Source organism: Hemicordylus capensis, chromosome 1 (assembly GCF_027244095.1).
Source record: "Hemicordylus capensis ecotype Gifberg chromosome 1, rHemCap1.1.pri, whole genome shotgun sequence".
Taxonomy (NCBI): Eukaryota; Metazoa; Chordata; class Lepidosauria; order Squamata; family Cordylidae; genus Hemicordylus; species Hemicordylus capensis.
The window spans coordinates 379,902,259-379,923,532 of NC_069657.1; the positions used below are offsets into that span (position 1 = coordinate 379,902,259).

A 21,274-nucleotide genomic window follows, 5' to 3' on the forward strand; every position below is an offset into this window, starting at 1 on the left:
CGCAGTCATGTGGATCATGGTTTTGTGTATCTGCAGTTGGGTCTAGGAGAAGCTTTATTCATAGTTTTTAAAATGGGCAAAATTCACCGATTCGCAGTTCCTGGGTGTCCAGAAATGACTTCCAATGTTATTACAGGCTGCCATTTTGCAGCATGGGGCCATTTTGTGACTCTTTTTTCAACCCCCCCCCCGCAGATTTTTTGCAAAAATTCACAAAGGTTTGGAGGATTTGCAGGTTGGGTGGGGGGGGGGGTCTAGCTGGAGAGCTGGAGGCCTGGAGAGCAAGGTACTGTGCTTTATACCCTTTATCCCTGTTTTTAGAGGCCTTTTTTTAGCTTAAATAACCTAACCCCTGATTTCCCATGGGGTAAAGTTTTGTTATGCATGGTTTCTGTATTCGTCCCTATAGGCAAGAATGGAACCCCAATGAATAATGAGGGCCACCTATACAATGACAAACACACACACACACAAATGTTTTGCAGTTTTTCAATGTATAGCCAAACTGAAAAAGAGAGAGCGCAACTCCTGTAACAAAATGGATAATTGATGAACAATAAAGGCCATGGAGCAATTCTTATCTGGTATCAATTATTAAATTACCTCAGTTTGTTTGCTATCATTTACTCTAGAATGATAAAATATGGTGCACTTGCTAATTAACATTTATCCAGATTTTCAGTATTGTAATGTTTGGATGCAAGTTGAGGCCATGAAATAGTCAAAGGTAAGCAAATTTAATTCCAGTTGAGTCCAATGCTTAATGGTACTTAAAGTGCTCAATTTTGGATTGGGCTTTTTGCCATTTAAATGAATTCTGATGTATGGAAGGGTCTCAAACTGGTTTTTAACCTTCTGCCTTATATGAGCAACACCCTATTCTTTCCTAATTAATAAATGTATATATACAGTAGTTGAGAAACTAAATTAAGAGTTTAGAATGCTTTTCCTTTTAGTAAGTAAAACATTTCAGTTTTTCTGTTAAACTAATTAGACAAATTTTAAGATGTAATCTGCAGTTTTAGGATGTAATCTGCAGATGTAATCTGCAGTTTATCAAGTATATAATGGCAACTCTTTAAACATATTGAGATAATGCTTTGGAATGGTGTCTGAGGAGATTAGCAGATATATGAAATGTGCTTCCCTCAGAGCCTCCAAGTTAAAAACCAATGAAGAGAACATAAAAGAAAAGGGGGAAGGTGCCAACAGAGCTCAACTGTCATAACACAGTAGACTCGTGATTCACATTGGCTTGGAAAGACAGAAAGTCGACACTGCCAGAGACATGCAAAGAGGCAGAGAAACAAAAGGACGACACTAGAGGAAATCTCCTAAAGATCATTTCAAAAGTTAGCATTGAAAGCATACTATTTAATGCCAATGATCTATGTGCACTCAAATGCAATGGAGGCACTCAATCCATACAGATGTTTCTCTGAAACAAGAAACTCTTATAAGGCAGAAAAACATCAGATTCCCCATACCGATAAGCAGCTGTGGTATCTAAGATAACCAGAGAAAGTCTAGGAGAAAAGGGCTTCTGTACCTTTGTTGATTGTTTAGAAAAAGAAAAACTTCAGTAGGCTGAGGTTTTCTCATCCCTGCCAACACTCCCTTGTCTACAGAATTTTTAAAGGTAGAACAGCCTGTCCTCCTTTACCCTTGGATCGGCCTAGCAGGATTCCAGCAGTAATCTAGTGAGAGGATATTTCACTGTGAAATTAGGGACTAAACCAAAATGAAGGTTTGCAGGATCCAAATCCATAAACCTGTGTCCTTAACTGCATTCAAAGACTTTGGGCTTCATTTTGGCTATATGATGTAATGAAATCTTTAAAACTACCGGCTTGCATGCTACACAGCAGTTGGTGGATGGAAGAAAGGCTGCACAGTTGCAGGGAGCCTTCACTGAAGAGGCATACTAACCCCCAGACCTTGGGCACCCGGTCCAGTTCTCCAAGATCTGCGGGGGCCTCCCCTCCGGCAACCACCCCACGTCCGCCCCGACAAAGCTCCGCAAGACGGGCTTGAGACAATCTCTAAACTGTGCAGGCACCCCTCGCAGTTGCTTAAAGATGCTGGCCCAAGCGGATGTACCCAGTGTTGTTTCTGGTCCCCACCACCACCTGGGGAGTGGGGGAGAAAGGAGAAGGGCTGCTCTGCTCCCCCCGCAGCCACCCCTCGGCCGTGGTAAGATGGGTTTTTTAAAGTGGAGCTTTGGCAGGGTGGGCCTCCAAAGGAGGTTTGCGGGGCCTTGTGCGGGGGGGGGGGGGCCTGTGCCTCACAGCTGGGCAGTCCGGGCACCAAAATTTACCTTCACTGTACCTGTGATGAGGGCTTCCCCCACAGCTGAGTACACACAGAGAGGACAAGTAGTGATTTTCACTTTTCTGTCTTCATTTCATTAAGAGAACATCTTCACCATGAGCCCCACCTCCTGTTAAGATCATCTAGAGAGGTCCGTCTGTGGTTGCCGCAACTTGTCTAGCAGCTACTAAGGAACGAGCCTCCTCCATTGCAGCCCTTGGACTTTAGAATGCGCTCCCTGTTGAAATAAGAGCCTCCCCTTCTCTGGCAACTTTTTAAAAGGCACTGAAGACACATTTATTCACCCAGGCTTTTAATTAGCTTTATAGTTTTTAAAAAATTAATACTGGGTCTTAAATGTTTTTTAATGTTTTAAATGATTTTAGTTGTTAATTTATTTGATGTTTCAAATTATTTTCATTGTAAACCACCCAGAGAGTTTGGGGCAGTATAGAAATATAGTTTGGGGCAGTATAGAAATATAAAAAAATAAATTTCAAAATTGCTTTCTGCTTGCAGGAATATGTCTCTAAGGAACCTGTAACTATGCAGCCTTTCTTTCACCCACCTACTGCTGTGCAATATGTGGGCCACTATGAGCACATAGTGTGTGCATGTTTGTGCATATATACACACACACACACACACGATCATTCAGGGTGGTTATGTTTATTGAGGTCAATGTGAGAACTGGAAAGTAATGCAACCTTCATGTGGTGAGATATGGTGGGGATGCTGGCTCTGGTTCATCTGGTTCTCTGGGTGTCATGGGTCCCAGCAGTGAGGTCACCTATGGTCTGACTCACAAGATTTTCTCACCCTGCCTCATCTAACTGTCTGCCTTATCCCCCAATTAGGGGCTTCAGATCCAGGATCGTGCCACCTCCAGTGTAGTTGGATCAGAGATAGAAATAGTGCATTGATAAGGATAGAAGGAACTTGCCCCTTAGCAAAAAGGTTGCTTCAGCGCTACAACTACAGATAAAATGACTGCTTAGACATTAGTGCTTCAGATATGGATAAATTTGGCAAGGTGGTAGTTGACACAGGTCCAGCTAGAATCATCATAAAGTGGCTATAAAATCTATATATTTAATATGCTAAGGTTGTGTGTGGCATGCCCCCCTCGCCACAAGCTGCGACCAAAGCCCACCCCTGTCACAGCTGCGACTTGTCATTACACATCCTCTCTGTCAACATGGGGCAGCTTAAGGAGGACTGAGAAGTGGGACAGAAGGTTGAGCGGGGGGGAGTCTGAGTGGCGAGTGGGGAGGAGCAAAAGGCAGAGTGGCAAGCGGGGGGAAGAATGGGCAAGCGGGGGGGAAGCAACTGCCAAGTGGGAGGAAAGGGCAAAGGATGAGCAGGGGGGAGGAATGGGCGAATGGGCAGGGGAAAGCAACTGCTGAGTGGCGAATGGGGAGGGGGAGGAACGAGCGAGTGATGACCGAGAGGGGAGAAGCAACTGCTGAGCGGCAAGCGGGGGAGAGCAAAGCGCAAGTGGAGAGCGGGGGGAGAGCAAACAGTGAGCGGCAAGTGGGGGGAGAGCAAACAGCAAGCAGCGAGCAGGATGGGGAATGAGCATGCAGCGGGGGAGGAACGGGCGAGCAGGGTGGGGAATGAGCATGCAGCGGGGGAGGAACAGGCGAGCAGGGTGGGGAATGAGCATGCAGCGGGGGAGGAACGGGCGAGCAGTGAGGAAAAGCAGAGGGGAGGCTGAGCTAGGGGGATAGGCCAAGTGAGGGAGCCTTCTGCTGCCCCGCCAAGTCTCTGGGGTGGGGAAAGCTGACTGAGGGGGTGGGAAAGCCGAGTGCACTAGTGCACAGATGCTCTGTGCGGGTTCAGCTTGTAGTATCTAAAAGATTACCAACTGTATAACTCTCCCTGGATCCCAAACTCTCCCTGGTTTCTCAGGTTGAGGCTGTGGCCAGGAGTGCTTTTTATCAGCTTCAACTGATATGCCAGATACATCCGTTCTTGGAGATTAGTGACCTTAAAACAGTAGGACATATGCTGGTAACCTCTAGGCTTGACTACTGTAATGCACTCTATGTGGGGCTGCCTTTGTACGTAGTTCAGAAACTACAATTGGTACAGAATGCGGCAGCCAGACTGGTCTCTGGGTTTACCCGAAGGGACCATATAACACCAATTCTAAAAGAACTGCACTGGCTGCCGATAGTTTTCTGAATGAAATACAAAGTGCTAGTTATTACCTATAAGGCCTTCAACAGCTTAGGTCCAGGGTATGTAAGACAGCACCTTCTCTGTCGTGAACCCTCTCACCTATTAAGATCATCTGGAGAGGTCCGACTATGGGTGCCGCAAACACGTTTGAAATAAGATCATCTCCTTCTCTTTTTGCTTTTAGGAGGACCCTGAAGACTAATCTGTTTTCCCAGGCCATCAACTGAGATTGTATTTTTAAAATTTAATCTGTTTTTAACATGCTTTTATCTATAATTATTATCTTTTTATGAATTTTAAATGTGTTATATTGTATGTTTTAATTCTGTAAACCGCCTAGAGATTTTTATACTAGGCGGTATATAAATTCAATAAATAGATAGATAGATAGATAGATAGATAGATGAGGTAGAGGTACTATACACTACAACCTTATCTAAAACACATTTCTTGGAAGTATGGACTGATTTAGACATGATACTGGATATATTTGTAGTGCTGCTAAAAAGTCCTGTCTTGCATCAGTATTCTATATGACTGGCAACAGCCATGTTGGTATACAGACTTCGCATGCAAGGGGAACTCATTAGATAAGAACCTTCTAAACATGATCCTGGCTATGCTGAGTTTGTATATGTGTCTAAGGACTTTTTTGTGGCACTGCACACATCCAGAATCAAATGTACATTGGTTCTAAAGTCTCATTGATTTTAATAAAATATATCTTGGCACAGGGTTCTAAAAGTCACATTGATTTTAATGGAATATACATACATTGGCATTGGGTTCTAAATCATATGGTGGTATAAAAATGCAATAAATCCATCAATGTTTGAGACTCTAAGAGATGCCTAGTTTGGGTATCTGTCTCCGATCCAATAATGTATATTATCCATTCTTGCAAGGTGTCTTTAACAGAGGGAATAACCAGCAACGAAAAAACTATACCTTGAGAAGCAGATTGCAGTTATATTCATTTGATTGCACAAGTCATAGTGAAGTATAAGTCACATACTGTGTGAGACAATGGAGGCACCACCTGTGCCGCTGCACCTGTAGAAACACCGCTGACGGTGTTGCGCAACAAGACAGTTGCACTCAGTCATTAAGTTGCACAATGCAATGCCCATTATTTCCATAATTATTTTCCATTATTGAAAAATACATTCGTGTTTTTTAAACCTCTCTTAATAGAAGTTTTACAAGAACGACAGGCTTTTCTTTCATTCTCTGAATATATGTGAGAAGAGAAAAAAAGAGCAAATGAACTTTCTTAAAGGATATGAGGTATTGCAAAGAGCTGAGCAAACACATGGAATGAAGAGCCCCAAGCAATTTGCCAAGGAGCAATATACGTCATTATAAACTGTAATTTCTGCAGTAGGTCCCATAGCTGAAAACAAAAACAAAAAAAGTTATGACAGTGTATGTCAAAGCCATTTTTAAAGGAGAATTTTACTGTATGTATCTTGACACAATGGACTGGATACCTATATGACAACTGTGCCACCTCTTAAGTTATAGATATTCAATTAATACAGGCACTGGAGTGGAATTAGTCTTTGCAATCTGAGGTTCTAAAATGGTTCTAAAAACCTGTATAGTTCTGGCAGCCTCCTGGAGCACAGAATATAGCATCTAATGCTGAATCTGGCTTGAATGAAATGAAACCACCAGCTAGAATCAAACATTACCTCAACCTTTTAGAATAGTAAGCTTTTTTTGCAGCCCACATGTTTTCATCTCTCAAGGCTTAAAAAACAAACTTCCCCAAACCCTGTTCCTAAAACAAACAAACAAACAAAATATACAGAGTAACTGGATGGGTGAGAGATTTCTTTATTCAACACAACTATTAGCTCTGCCCCTTGTATTACTACTATGACATCAATGACTATTTATACACTGTGTATCAATAACAAGTTCTCAGAGTGGTTTACATAGAGAAATGCATATTTAGAAAAGTGAGAATGTGGTCTATTACAGCTACAGAAAGGACAGGGCAAAGCCATAACAAGTGGATGACAGATGCATGGCCGCCCATTCGGAAATGAAAATGGCCCTGGTCACAAACCGAACATGGTATACCCAACTAGGCCTGGGGGTGGGGGGAGCTGGGAGGGAAGATGGGAAGAGCAACAGCTCTCATGAGGTCTTGTAAGGGCAGAGGTTGCTTTCACAAGCAACCAGAAGTTCCTCCCAAGGATGTGGGGAGTCATTTAGGCAGAATGGGGTAAGTGCTGAGGATGAACAGACAGAACAGGTAAAACAGAGTGGCCTGGCTCCTGGGGAAGACTAGGTCACATAGAAGATACGTTCCGGGAGAGGATGAATAAGGTGAAGGAAACCCCCCTTCCATCGGGCACTGGGTAGGATGGGTACAATAAGAGTTGTGACAGGCTGGGCATGAAGGGGACGCTACACCGATATATCTAGAGGAGGAGGACTTCAGTTCATTGAATTCACCATGTCACTTTCCATCTAGGCGGACCAGCTGGACCAGCTGGATTGTTTTGTTTAATTTTATTTTACGTGTTGATTAAAAAAAAAAAAAAGCTACCAAGAGACAAGCTGAGTGGGTGGTATAAAAATATAATGGATTAAATAAATAAAATAAAATCATCATTGCAGACTGAAAACAACCCTCTAAATGGGTTATCACTGCTATTACATCCGTTTCCTATATATGTCTGCCATTATTTTCTCATGGAACTCTTAAAAGAGAGAGAGAGAATTACACATTTTGCAAACTCATTCAGCAAACTGTGTAAATCATGTGAATCATGCAAAGTAAGTAACATTATGTGAGTCTGACAAAGATTGGGATAGTCTAATGCAGAATTTGAGATCCTTGTATTCATAGCCCTGTTATAACAACACAACTGTCAGGTGCCTTGTCTGAAACATCTTGGTTGCTCCCATTATTGAACTGGAATAATTTCTTTTTTAAATATACAATTATTTGCCCATTTACAGTCTTCTTCAGTGTTTATCTCCCTAATGTGCATTGTTCATGAATGTGTTTAACATTTTTTATTTTTTATTTGCCTCTGCAGATAAAATGGGCAGAGCTGGGGATTGGCATGTTGCTGATTGCAGAGATTTCTTCACTGCATAACAATTTCTATCAATCTCTCTGCCCTATAAACATAAAAAGTTGTTTATTACTTGCATACCTTGGTTTTCCTTGATGTTCTCTTTCTTCTACAGGAAACAATGGTCACATCCTAATGAACTATTTTTCTTAATCAAAAGCCTTTGGAATATTTTTAATTGTTACATCTGATATTTATATTTGAAATGAACATTTTATGGCTTAAACTTCAGTCTTATTACCAAATATTCAACAGTGAAATATGCTTAATCTCAGTAAATCTCACCCAGGCTTTTAATTAAATATTGTTTTAATAGTTTTAACAATGTTTTAAAATATTGTTTTAAATTTTTAAAAAATTGCTGTAATGTTTTAACTTTTTTCTTATAAATATATTCTGTTTTAACTAATGTTTTAACTTTTTCTGTTTGTTATTGCTTTGTTGTAAACTGCCCAGAGATGTAAGTTTTGGGCAGTATAAAAATTTGTTAAATAATAATAATAATAATTAATGGTGATACAGCAAGTAGCGATATAGCAATGGAGTTTGGACTAGACAAGTGTGCTGCATTAATAATGAACAGAGGGAAAATAACAAAAACAGAAGGAATAGAACTGCCCAATGGAAGCAACATCAAGAACCTGGAAGAGAAAGAACATTACAAATACTTGGGCATTCTCCAAGCTGATAACATCACACACACTAAAGTTAAAAGAAAAATTGGAAGTGAATACATCAGGAGAGTTAGAAAAACCCTCAAGTCCAAACTCAATGGCGCGAACACCATACAAGCCATAAACACCTGGGCTATACCTGTTATCAGATACACTGCAGGAATAATAGACTGGACCCAGGCAGAGCTAGAGACGCTAGATCGTAAGACCTGGAAAATCATGACCATCAATCATGCTCTGCACCCCCGCAGTGATGTCGATAGGCTATACCTCCCTCGCAGCTCAGGTGGAAGAGGAATGCTACAAGTCCATCAAACAGTAGAGGAGGAGAAAAGAGGCCTTGAAGAATATATCAAGGACAGTGAAGAAGATGCATTTCAGATGGTCAATAATGTGAAACTATTCAACACCAAAGAAACAAAGCAGGCCTACAAGAAAGAACAAGTCAAGAACCGAGCAGAAAAATGGAAAAATAAGCCCCTGCATGGTCAATATTTGCACAATATAAGTGGAAAATCAGACATCACCAAGACCTGGCAATGGCTTAAGAATGGCAACTTAAAGAAAGAAACAGAGGGTTTCATACTGGCTGCACAAGAACAGGCACTAAGAACAAATGCAATAAGAGCAAAAGTCGAAAAATCCACCACAAACAGCAAGTGCCGCCTTTGTAAAGAAGCAGATGAAACAGTGGACCACCTAATCAGCTGTTGTAAAAAGATCGCACAGACTGACTACAAACAAAGGCATGACAAAGTAGCAGGGATGATACACTGGAACATCTGCAAAAAATATGAGCTACCTGTAGCCAAAAGTGGTGGGACCATAAAATTGAAAAAGTGGTAGAAAATGAAGATGTAAAAATATTATGGGACTTCCGACTACAAACAGACAAACATCTGCCACACAATACACCAGATACAACTGTAGTTGAGAAGAAAGAAAAACAAGTCAAAATAATCGACATAGCAATACCAGGGGATAGCAGAATAGGAGAAAAATAAATAGAAAAAATCACCAAATACAAAGATCTACAAATTGAAATGGAAAGGCTGTGGCAGAAAAAGACCAAAACAATCCCAGTGGCAATTGGCGCCCTGGGTGCAGTTCCAAAAGACCTTGAAGAGCACCTCAACACCATAGGGCCCACAGAAATCACCATCAGCCAATTACGAAAACAACTTTACTGGGAACAGCCTATATTCTGCGACGATATCTATAATAATTGACAATAAAATTCTGGCATCCCAGGTCCTTGGGAAGGACTCGATGTCTGGATAAAACAAACCAGTCAATAACATCTGTCTGACTGTGTAAACAAGAAATAATTAATGCTGAAATTTATCATAAAATCTGAAGACTCAGGTAGGAATTTAAGGCTGAAGTATCAAATCTGAAATTCAGATTAAGATATTTCAGCTATTGGATAACCGCACATAAAACTTCAAATATGAATAGAAATTCTTCTCCTCAATTTTCTTCTGTTTGGGTATATACAGTATACATGATGATTGAAGTCAGGATCTTTCATTACAACTTTTCATTACCATTCAAGGAGAGACCCCAGAAGGTGGGTTTTTGGTGACCAGGTTAAATTGAGACACTCATTTTGTAACATTTTTCTTAAGAAATTATGACAGATTTTGACCTTAACCGATAATCAGAGCCAAACACACACTTGCCAAAGGACAAGGGTTAAACAGAGCATATAAAACATTTCAAACAGAGATAGGAAAGACATCTTCAACAGGCATTTTGTGTGGATAAATTACCAACATGATTTGATTACCAACATGAATCCCTGGAATTTTCTGTCATCATATTGATATGGAAATATTTAATACAGGCTCATCAATAATCAATATGTGTAAAGTTTGTTTCAAGCTTCTAACAGCAATTTTGTATGTTGGGGGAGATATCTTGTTTGTTTATGGCCAGAAAGCCTGAACAAGATTGTTAAAGAATGTAAGGTCACTCTGTCTGCCAAGAGATAGCAAAATACCAGAGCCTAACACAAGACACTGTATGTAGCCAAGGGCATGAGAAAATTCTCCACTCAGCAGAAAAAGAAACATTTCCTGGCACCCAAAGATACCAGAAGATACCGATAAGGAGTAGGGAGGGCAGATAGGCCAGACAGTGGCTCATGTCCAAGGCTAGTTGGCACCTCATGAATACATCTGTTTATTCACAAAGGCACGTATTGTAAGATTTACTGATTTGCTTGCTGTTTTGAATCTATATAAGCTAGCCAGTATTTAGCCTTGGCACGCAGTGCATGCCAGACTTTAACCTGTACTGTGTCTTTCATTATTATGAAATAAAAACTTATCTGAGCACACACCCTTGCTGTTTCTGACTCAATTCTGTCAGGCAACGAGTTCTATTGCAGGAAGCTTGTCTAATTCTCTTTGGTTCAGTAAGATGCCCCATTCCCCATTGAATATTGATGGAAGGATGAAAGCAAGTGACTGAATCAAACAGGAGGGCAAGGTTCCAGAGGATTTTTCTCGCAACAATATGAAGCATATCTCTCAAAACAAAGAGGTGCTACATAATAAATATAAATATCCTTGAAGAATTGAGCTCATAAAGTATGTTAAATCTTGTCCTGTATATCCTTATTAAAGAAAAAATTCTAAAACCACATGAAACAAGGCTATTCTGTAATCCAAGTAACAGGAGTTCATAAATAACAATATAGGAAGCCTGAATGTTAGGCCTATGTTTGTCCCCCAAAGTTGGATTCTGACAAGACAAAACACAACACAACAGGGGCACTGTTAGGAGGGGCCATATTGTGACATGGCTGCCTCCTGTCACGTGTGCCATGTTGGACAACCGCCATGTCTGTTGGACACTCCCCTTACTGCGGTCATAGTTTCAGCCTCAGAAAAAAATACCTACCCCAGAAGCACTTGTGCTGTTCAAGGACCTAGAAAGGATTTTTTTTTTTAAAGGAAAAAAAAATCCCTTTTAAATTCATGCTGTGGAAGGCAGCTCCCTGTGTGTGCTCCCTCCAGAACAAAGCTCAAGCAACACAGAGCCTGTCCCTTGCCACCACCCAGCCAAAGGTAGAGGAGGAGGAGAACAAGAAGAAGGCAGTGAGGGGTGGTCTGATAGACATTATGGGCACATTCACATGCCCACTCCCTCCTCTCCTGGTCTCCCATTTGAATTTGGACATTCAGGAGAGCTCCCTTTCTGCAGTCAGGGGGACTGCAGGGGCGGGGAATGGCTTCCTGGGCTAAAGACATAATATTGGCAATGCAGAACCAGAGGTCCAGGCAGTGAACCTCACTACAAACTGAAGGTACAAATCATTGTCTGGGGAGGGAAACCATGGATCGATTTTCTTTCTTAACTGCAGTTGCCAGCATTCAGACATTTGAAAACTGAAACCAGAGGCCCCTTCACCTCCGATTTCGTGTTACGTGAAAATGCGGCTGCTGGATCTCTGGCAGTGTTTGGAATGACAGCAGGGAGTCTCCTGACAGTGCTGACTGTTGGATGCTCCATGCTGCAATGGCAGATCTCCCTCCAAATATTCCTGACAAAGGGCATGTCAGATTTGCCACATTTGCCGGACTCCCACATGATGCACACTCATACTGTTGTAGAAATAACTTCTATTTAGACTTCAGAAGGATCGGTCCATAAATGACAATCTACAACTCCCACTTCACCTAGATAAAAACTAGATAAGTTTCTTGGGGCAAGGTAATGATATAGGCTGAAATAACTAACTCTAAGTTAGCTGACCCTCAGGCCAAACCTCTCTTTGTAGGCCTAATATCTTATTCTTCAGTCTGAACAACTTGTTGAAATGAGCCATAGCAGAGGTTGCTGGTGCCCTGCCATCTTCTTGTCAACCCAATTTTCAGCCCTTCTCTGATTATGCCCCTTGCGTCCTGATCTGCCTTCTCTGAAACTTGACCTTGCATTCTTTGGATAGCATCTTTTTCTCTACCTTGGATATCAAGACCCAACAGACCTTTTCAGAGGTGAAGATACCCATGCTGTTGACATGCAAAGCAGTGGCAAAGGAGACATTTTTAAGGGAGAAGTGGTGAGCAGAGAGGGCACTTAATACTTCCCCCACCTCTGCTTTTCCTCTGAATCTCCCCACCCTCCCCCCACATTTGATGCCTAAATTCTCTATATGTCTAAATGCTGCCACCAAGCAAAGAGGTAACAAATTAAGTAGTAGATAACAGCACTGACATGTTGGGATTCATTTTCTTGCATTAACACAAGTAGACTCCATTTTGATCCCAGTAAGCCATTAGTGCACGGAAGTAGCTACAAATACACTTCACTGAAGTGGCCAAGAATGTGAAACAACCTGGGACAGGAATCATACCAAGATAAGAAGGCCAGGACCTCACTAAAATGTTCCAGTTAGGGATGTGCAAACTGATTGGGGTACAAATGGATCTGTACCCTAATTTAGCTGATTCAGGTGATTTGGAGACAAAACAAATCACCCCTATGGTCCATTGGCTAGATTCAGGTCCAAATCAAATCGCGCCAGATTCAGTTCAAATTGATTCAAGATTCAGATCCCTCCTCTTGATTTCCCCAGATTCCCAGCTTTCGTTTTAAAAAAAGCTAAGCTCTAGCCCTTGTAGAAATGGAGTTATGGAGCAAAATGTGTGGTCACTATTTTTCAAGTGTTTGGATTAGTTGGTGTTTGGATTATAACTTTCCCACCATGAATCCCTATGAGGATTCATTACACACCTTCATTTCTTCTATTCATTTTGACTGTCAACTGCCATGTGCCAACTACACCTCACTTCTACCCGCAAGGCAGTGGGATACTACTCAGTCTATGTTCTAGGATTTTTTCCAAGTGTTTAGGCCCTTTGGTGTCTAATAACCTTTCCTCATCACGAATCCCTATGTGGATTCATTACACACCATAGAGTAACACCTCAAAAATTCCTAAAATATAAACTGAGTACCCAGTGGGTTGGGGGGGGGGTAGTGGGAACATGGGATGCCACTAATTCCCCACCCCCACCTGCAAAGCAGTGGAGTCAAAATGAACAGAAGAAATAAAGGTGTATAATAAAGACACTAAAGAATCTAAACGCTTAAAAAAAAATACCTAAAAGATAAACTGAGTACCGCAGTATGTGTGTGTGTGGGGGGGGGAGTTGACACATGGCAGTTGACAGTTGGCACTGTCCACTGATAGTCAAAATGAACAGAAGAAATGAAGGCGTATAATGAATCTTCATAGGGATTCTTTATGAGGAAACGTTATTAGACACCAAAGAATCTAAACATTTCAATATTCCTAAACATTAAAATGAGTACCCCACTGCCTTGCAGGTGTGTGTGTGTGTGTGGGGGGGTGTAGTTGGCACATGGCAGTTGACAGTTGGCACTGTCCAGTGACAGTCAAAATGAACAGAAGAAATGAAGGTTTGCAATGAATCCTCATAGGGATTCATTAAGAGGAAAAGTTATTATTCACTAAAGAATGCAAACACTTGAAAAATAATGACCGCACATTTTGCTACATAACTCCACTTCTACAAGGGCTAGAGCTTAGCTTTTTTTTTTTTTAAATGAAAGCTGGGGATCCTTGTTGGGGTTAGGATATGGCAACTTTGAACCCCCATTGTTTCCTATGGCAGAAATGTTCAAAATCAATAAAAACAAAAAAACCCAAAATCATTAGAAATCAACCAAGTGTCCCACTGCCTTGAAATTTGGTTGGTAGGTGGCACCCATGGAGACCTACCCACCAACCAAATATGGTTCCCCAAGGACCTTGTTAAGTGATCCAAATCAGTCTAAATCTGAGTCAAAGCAAAGCAAATACAAATCAACTCTTGGGTGATTTGGAGTAGGAGTAGATTTGGATACAAAACAAATCAGGGGTGATTTGTTTTGGGCACAAATCAAATTAAAAAAATCGATTTGTGCACATCTCTAGTACCAGTAATTATCCACCTAAATTTCAAGTAGTATCAAGCCCTCCACCCAACAAGTGAACTGTTTTTAGTCCTATATGACATAAAAAGTATACAATTAATGAATCTTTGGAAAATTTTGACATCCTGAAAATTGAGCAGCAGCTAATAACTGTGTTAACATTCCCATTGCACCTGAGGGGATTAGTTTTATAACTGCTTCTCTAGTAAACACGAAAAAATAGTATGCTGATTTAACTAAGGCTTTCTTCAGAAGCAACTCCATTTTCTCTCCTTTCCCTTTCTGACTCACCCACCACACTCTCTACAGGATCCCTACTGGGACAAACATCCAAAAAACTAAACTCAAAAGATTACTAAATAGAATAAAACAATTAGCTACCAAACCAGGAAGAACAGTGGCTCAAGCATATCTGCCAACATGTCCCTATTTTCCCATTCAGGTGAATGGGAAAATAGGGACATGTTGGCAGGTATTGGCTCAGGACTACTCCACAGTTCCAAGAACTGAATGAAACACTCAGCTTGTGATGTTAGAGCAAGAGAATTGATTAATGTTCTTGCGTAGTTAGCCTGCTTTGTACTAGAGAATTAAGCACACACAAATATCAATCTGCTTTTGAGTAAACTGGGGCTGGTGTGTGGTGTGTTTAACAAGTCTTTGGAGGAAGGATACATTATTGAAACCTCGTCTCCGCCAGCAATACATTACTTTATTGAAAATTTGCTGAACAAAAAATGCTGGTTGGGGTAGAATTGCAAAGCTAAACAGTGGGCATGGGAAAATTCCATACCTGCCAACTATCCTATTTTTCCCAGGACAGCCATGGTTTTTGTTTGGGCTCCTGGCCTCATGCGGAGGCCCAGAAAAATCCCATTCCCCCACCCTCCTTCCTGGTCTGGCTCCATCTGTTGAAGTATAGCTAGAGTCCAAAGCACCCTCTCACAAGAATTCCAACAGGATCTGAGATCTTGGCCTCAGACAAAGCTGGAGGAGAGAGGAGGTGGCGGCTCTGGCAATGGGCAGCTCAGAGCCTCCTCCCATATCTGGTAGGGATGTGCATGAACTGGTTCGAAATCCTGCTGGCCTGAAGGTTCGACGGCGGGGGTAGGGGTGGCTTTAAGGGGTGGGTGCACTTACCTCCCCGCTGCGTTTCCCCCACCGGTGCGCGAGTCCTTAGGAGCCCATCAGGACAGCAGCGTACCTCCTTGCCACCCTTTACCATATGTACCTGGAAGTAGGAACAGAGACTGCAGGCATTGCTCATGCATACACACACGTCGGGTGCACGTGTGCAACGTGCGCACATGTGAGCAACGTGCTCAGTCACCATTCCTACTTCTGGGCACATTCGGTAAATGGCAGCATGGGGCGGCAGGGAGGTACGCTGCTGCCCTGATGGGCTCTTAAGGCACACCAGTGGGGGAAATGCGGCGGAGGGGGGGAATGCGGACGTGGGGAATACGGTGGGGGTGAAGTGCACCCACCCCTGCCTTTAAAGCCACTACTCCCCACTATTGAACTGGCCCCCGCCGGTTCCGTGCACATCCCTAATATCTGGCCCTATAATACCCCTGCCCATGAGGCACACTGCTTATGAGGCTACAAAGACACTGAGAGGGAGAGAACAGTTGCTTGATTTCTTAAGTTTTCTGGGCCTGGTTTCTTTTGAGAGAGAGCGCTGACCTTGCTTTTCAGGGCTATTTCTCCCATGTTCAATATACAATAGGGGTCTGATTTCATTTGAACACATATTTGCTTTTCAGAGCTATTTCTTCGCCTGTTTAGTCCCTATAAGGTCTGATTTCACAGACTTTGTTTTTCAGAGCTATCTCCAGTTTATACAGAATAAGGTCTGATTTCCTTTGAGAGCACAAACCTTGCTTTACAGAGCTATTTCTCCAGTTTATATTCCCTGCAGAATAGGGTCTGATTTCATTTGAGAGAGCATTTGCTTTTCAAAGCTATTCTCAAATTCATATTATAATCCCTACAGGGGCTGATTTCATGAGAGAGAGCACTGACTTTGTTTCAGAGATATTTCTTCAGTTTATATTGTTATATAATATAATAATATTATGATGATGATGTTATAATATATATTATATTATACAGGATAATATATTATATTATATTTATATTGTTATATTATATTATATTCTGTTCAGACCCGACAGAATAGGGTCTGCTTTCAGAGCATGGGCTTTGCCTTTCAGGACTATTTCTCCAGTTCATGTTATCGATTTACTGCCCACAGATTAGAGTCTGCTTCAAGAGTGTGGGCTTTGCCTTTCAGAGCTCTCTCCCCAATTCATATCATCAATATACCGACAGAATAGGGTCTGGTTCAAGAGTGAAGAGTTTGTTTTTCAGAGCTGCTTCCCCAGTTCATATTATCAACATACCCACAGAATGGTTTTAATCATTATTTTTTTAATCAGATTTGTATTTTTATATTCTAGTTGATATATTATAATTCTGTAATTTTTGTAGTCTTGTTTTAACTTTTGTGTGAGCTGTCGAGATTGTGTTAATGAAAGGCGGTATAGAAATTTAACAATAAACAAACAGGATCTGGTTTAAGAGTGAGGGGCCCAGTGGCGGGGGGGGGGGGGCGGGGAGAGAAAGAAAACGTTGTGTGGCAGATTAATTCCCGCCCAGCAAGGGCAGGTGAAATTTTGTGGGGGGGGTTTGCTATATAATACCCACATTGTCCCCTTTTTTCATTCTGAAATGCTGCCAGGTATGAAATTCATTCTATTCTGTTCAGGATAAATGCCACTTAGGTTCTGATATTAACTTCTTAAAAGCAACAGCTCCAACTTTAACATAATATCCAACATTAGATGGGGATTAATGCCTTCAGTTACAGGTCATCTATTGTAGTGACTTGTACACCACAAAAAACGACCGCGGTTGGGGGTCGAATCTGTGTTGATTTGAAAAAGCAACTATTTAGCATTTTATCTAACACACTCTCATTTGGGCTATACTTATTTGCTAATGGGGAGAGAAACTAGGAGCTGACATTTGGGTTCTAGTACTTTTATTTGCTCAGCAAACAGTCATGCTGATTTGCATCCTCAGATCTGACTGAATTATATTACTATCACAACAAAGATAAAATAGCAAGGATACAATGACTGCAAAACATCATTACTGATGACAGATGAAGAAATTGTTAGCTAGTATATAGACTAACAAAGCTGGAGATGTCTGCTGGGTTATTTCATTGCCTTCTATGTCTTACAGAAAATAAAGTGAGTATGTTATCTCATCCATTGCTTAGATATCAAGATGATTATACAGTCTTAGAACACTTAGAAAAGAGTCTTGCCTCTCAGGCATGGGAAAATTCACACTTTCAGTGAATAATATCTTGGCTGTCACTTTCAGAGTTTTTTCTACATAGCCAAAGGTGATGGCAGTAAAAATGTGCTTTCTATCTCTTATGAATAGTTGCAAACATTGCAGTGACTGAATGGTGCATTGACTGAAGCTGTCAGTTCCTTTTCTTGCTGAAGCAGAGTAGACCAACAGAAATTCAGAAACAGAAATAGATACATTGCCTGATACTGACTGAACAAAGAACACACACACATAATCTTTTCATAGAGGTGTCACTACCCCAAACGTGCCTTTTAAAAGGCCACAGTACAAACTGTGGAGGAGATCTGGTCTTGGGGTAGCAAGCATGACTTGTCCCCTTAGCTAAGCAGGGTCCACCCTGGTTGCATATGAATGAGAGACTAGAAGTGTGAGCACTGTAAGATATTCCCCTCAGGGGATGGAGCTGCTCTGGGAAGAGCAGAAGTTTTCAAGTTCCCTCCCTGGCTTCTCCAAGATAGAGTTGAGAGAGATTCCTGCCTGCAACCTTGGAGAAGCTGCTGCCAGTCTGTGAAGACAATACTGAGCTAGATAGACCAATGGTCTGACTCAGTACATGGCAGCTTCCTATGTTCCTAAACTGCTAGGAATTCTTGGGAACCAAATCCATCTCATGAAATAAGCCACCTGCAAATCAATCCTATTTTTACATTCTCAGAGCAATGCTGTAACTATAAGATTTGAATAGAACCGATGCAGTCATTTTGTATTTAGCATGTTAAGATATTGTAAAATGCTTGCATTTTGGGGGGAAATGTGTTCTTTTTGTAGTTGGTTTTAGCTCAAAATAATTATCTGAAGTTTATTCTTAAGGTAGGAGGCTCAAAAAGCCAGCCCAGGAAACAAAAGTTTAAGTTGTTCTATAAAATGTTATAAAACAGAAACTCAAGGTGCTGAACAGAATAGAAACACAAACCTGCCCTTCCAATTGGCTAAAACTTTGAAAGAGGAGTCAGAATTAGATTATAAAAGAAATAAGGAGATAGGGAAAAATTTAGAGAGGAAGTAAGAAGTCAGGTGAGCAAGCTGCTCAGAGATATCTGATGTCCCTACTTCTTTTCCTGTTGTGTGTTCCTATAACCTGTCCAAAGCCCTTCCATAGTCAGCTATTTACCTCATTGGAGGCCACAGCTCAGCCACTGCCCCCTGCTTAGAACAGGATAGGTAGAGACGGCCCTGAAGTTGCTAGATGCTCTAGCCATATTGCCCTGCTGTTATATCAGCTGCACTGGTTACCAACATGTTTCCAGGTGCAATTCAAGGTGCTGGTTATTACCTTTAAAGCTCTAAATCTTAGGATCTAAATACTTGAAGGGCTGCTTACCCCACACAGGAATCTGTTGGCCCATAAGATCTTTTAGGCAGACCCTCCTGCGTGTCCCACCACAATCTCGGGTTCAGTTGGTTGTGATACATGGGTAGGCCTTCTCTGTAGTGGCTTCTGCCCTCTGGAACCCCCTTTCCCTTGAATTTCCGACACTCCCCTGCCTCCCACCCCCTCTCACTCATGGTAAAGGCTATGCTATAACAATCCTCTCTAATAAAACGCTTGGTGTCCGTCCGTGGACGGGCACCAAGCGTGTGTTCGTGCCTCCCTGCCCTGTTCTGCGCCTGCGCGAAGCGCAGGCGCAGAACAGGGCAAGGGAGACATGAGGGCCGGCACCCGGTGGCCATCTTGGGCGGCCAGAAGCGGCCGCCCCGAAGAAGCCGGGAATGCGGGGAAGGAGGAGACTGGCCGAGGCGGCGGCAAAGCCGCCGCCTCGGCCAGAGGACGCAGCGCGGCCAAGGCGGCGGTGGAGCCGCGCCGCCGAAGCCGGGCGGGGGGAGGAGGTGACGGGGTAAGCCGGCCGAGGTGGCAGCAGAGCCGCCGCCGAGGCCTGGCACCGCCGCCGCAGCCAGGCGGCTGCGAGTCCTTGGGGCCCTTGCCCGTCCGGGGAGACCGGCCGGGAATGTGAGGCGGGGGCGGACCGGACCGGCAGCGGCGCCCCCAGAGTCTGCCCGGCCACCACCACCGCCACCGCCCACTCTCCCGCCCTCCCAGCTGCCCAAATACTCCTTCCCCGCTCCCCCCCCGCAAATGATTAAGGGCCAAAACGGCCCAGAAGAATGCCTCCGCGGCCGCCGCCATGGCCGCCAACCGCCCTCCCAGCTGGCCGAGACTTCCTTACCCAGAGCAGCCCGCGACAGTCGGGCGATCAAAAATCCATTTTTTGCGAAGAAGAGAGGAGCTCCGGAACAGAGCTCCTCTCTGTGCTAAGCCAATGCCCAGACTGCTGCTATGGACGCAAAGGACGCCTATTGCGTCCTTTGCGTCCATAGCAGCAGTTTGGGCATTGGCTTAGCACAGAGAGGAGCTCTGTTCCGGAGCTCCTCTCTTCTTCGCAAAAAATGGATTTTTGATCGCCCGACTGTCGCGGGCTGCTTTGGGTAAGGAAGTCTCGGCCAGCTGGGAGGGCGTGGGGGGGGGGAGGCCAGAGGAAGTGGGGCGGGGGGGGGAACTCTCCCCTACTAGCGCCCGTTATCACAACGGGCCTGAAACACTAGTACCCAATATTGTAGTATAAACTAATTATTCTGCCATAACTCCCCACAAAGCTATTTTAGCACTACAACTTTGTACAAACTACTTTCATTCCACTCTTATTATCAGCATCATATTCAACCTTTCAGTGGCTAACAAGACTTTTAACAAATATTCTCATCTTGCCTCAACTACATGGAACAACTTATTATTAAATGTTCTCTCAGCAGTTTTCTTAGCAGTCAAAAACTGCCTTTTAAAAATAACCTCATGTTGGGCCCTGAACTACAGTAATTTCCCACAAACCTATGATATATTTGTGGTGTTTATAATATTTAAAATTGAAATAGGTTCAACAGCCACAATAGAAGTAAGAACATAAGAACAGCTCTGCTGGATCAGGCCCGAGGCCCATCTAGTCCAGCATCCTGTTTCACACAGTGACCCACCAGATGCCACTGGCAGCCACAGGCAGGAGTTGAGGGCATGGCCTCTCTCCTGCTGTTACTCCCCTACAACTGGTACTCTTGCCTTTGAGGCTGGAGGTTGCCTATAGTCCTCCAATTAGTAGTCGATGACAGACCTCTCCTCCAAGAAGTTATCCAAAGTTATCCAAGAAGTTATCCAAATGCCTCTTAAAACCATCAAGGTTGTTGACTGTCACCACATATTGTGGCAGAGAATTCCACAAGTTGATTATGCGTTGTGTGAAAAAGAACTTCTGTTTGTTGGACCGAGATTTCCTGACCCCAAGACCCTTCTCCTGGTCAGTCATCGACAGCTCAGATCCCATCAACGTATACTTGAAGTTGAGGTTTTCCGTCCCAATGTGCATTTTACACTTGGCAACACTGAACCATATTTGCCATTTTGTCGCCCACTCACCCAGTTTGGAGAGATCCTTTTGGAGCTCCTCACAATCTGTTTTGGATTTCACTGTCAGGTACTTCAGTACTGTCAGAAACTCCATTTAGATTGCAAATGTTCAGGCTCTGGGCTGTGACTTTGAACTTCAATTTGCAAAGGCCTATAAAGGTAAAGGTAAAGTGTGCCATCAAGTCAATTTCGACTTCTGGCGCCCAAAGAGCCCTGTGGTTTTCTTTGGTAGAATACAGGAGGGGTTTACCATTGCCTCCTCCTATGCAGTATGAGAT

General features: G+C 42.8%; 1 protein-coding gene across 11 annotated transcripts in view; it reads right to left on the bottom strand.

Annotated features, from left to right (window-relative positions):
- Positions 1 to 21,274, bottom strand: part of PCNX2 (pecanex 2) — a 248,572-nt gene that overhangs the window by 79,013 nt on the left and 148,285 nt on the right. For all 11 annotated transcript variants that reach the window (XR_008316831.1, XM_053299148.1, XM_053299173.1 and 8 more), the window contains one exon: positions 5,778 to 5,887. Coding sequence is in view for 10 of the 11 variants with exons in the window: in XM_053299148.1 (XP_053155123.1) it covers positions 5,778 to 5,887 (110 nt within the window). In the remaining variant the exon portion in view is untranslated. The remainder of the gene's footprint in view (positions 1 to 5,777; positions 5,888 to 21,274) is intronic.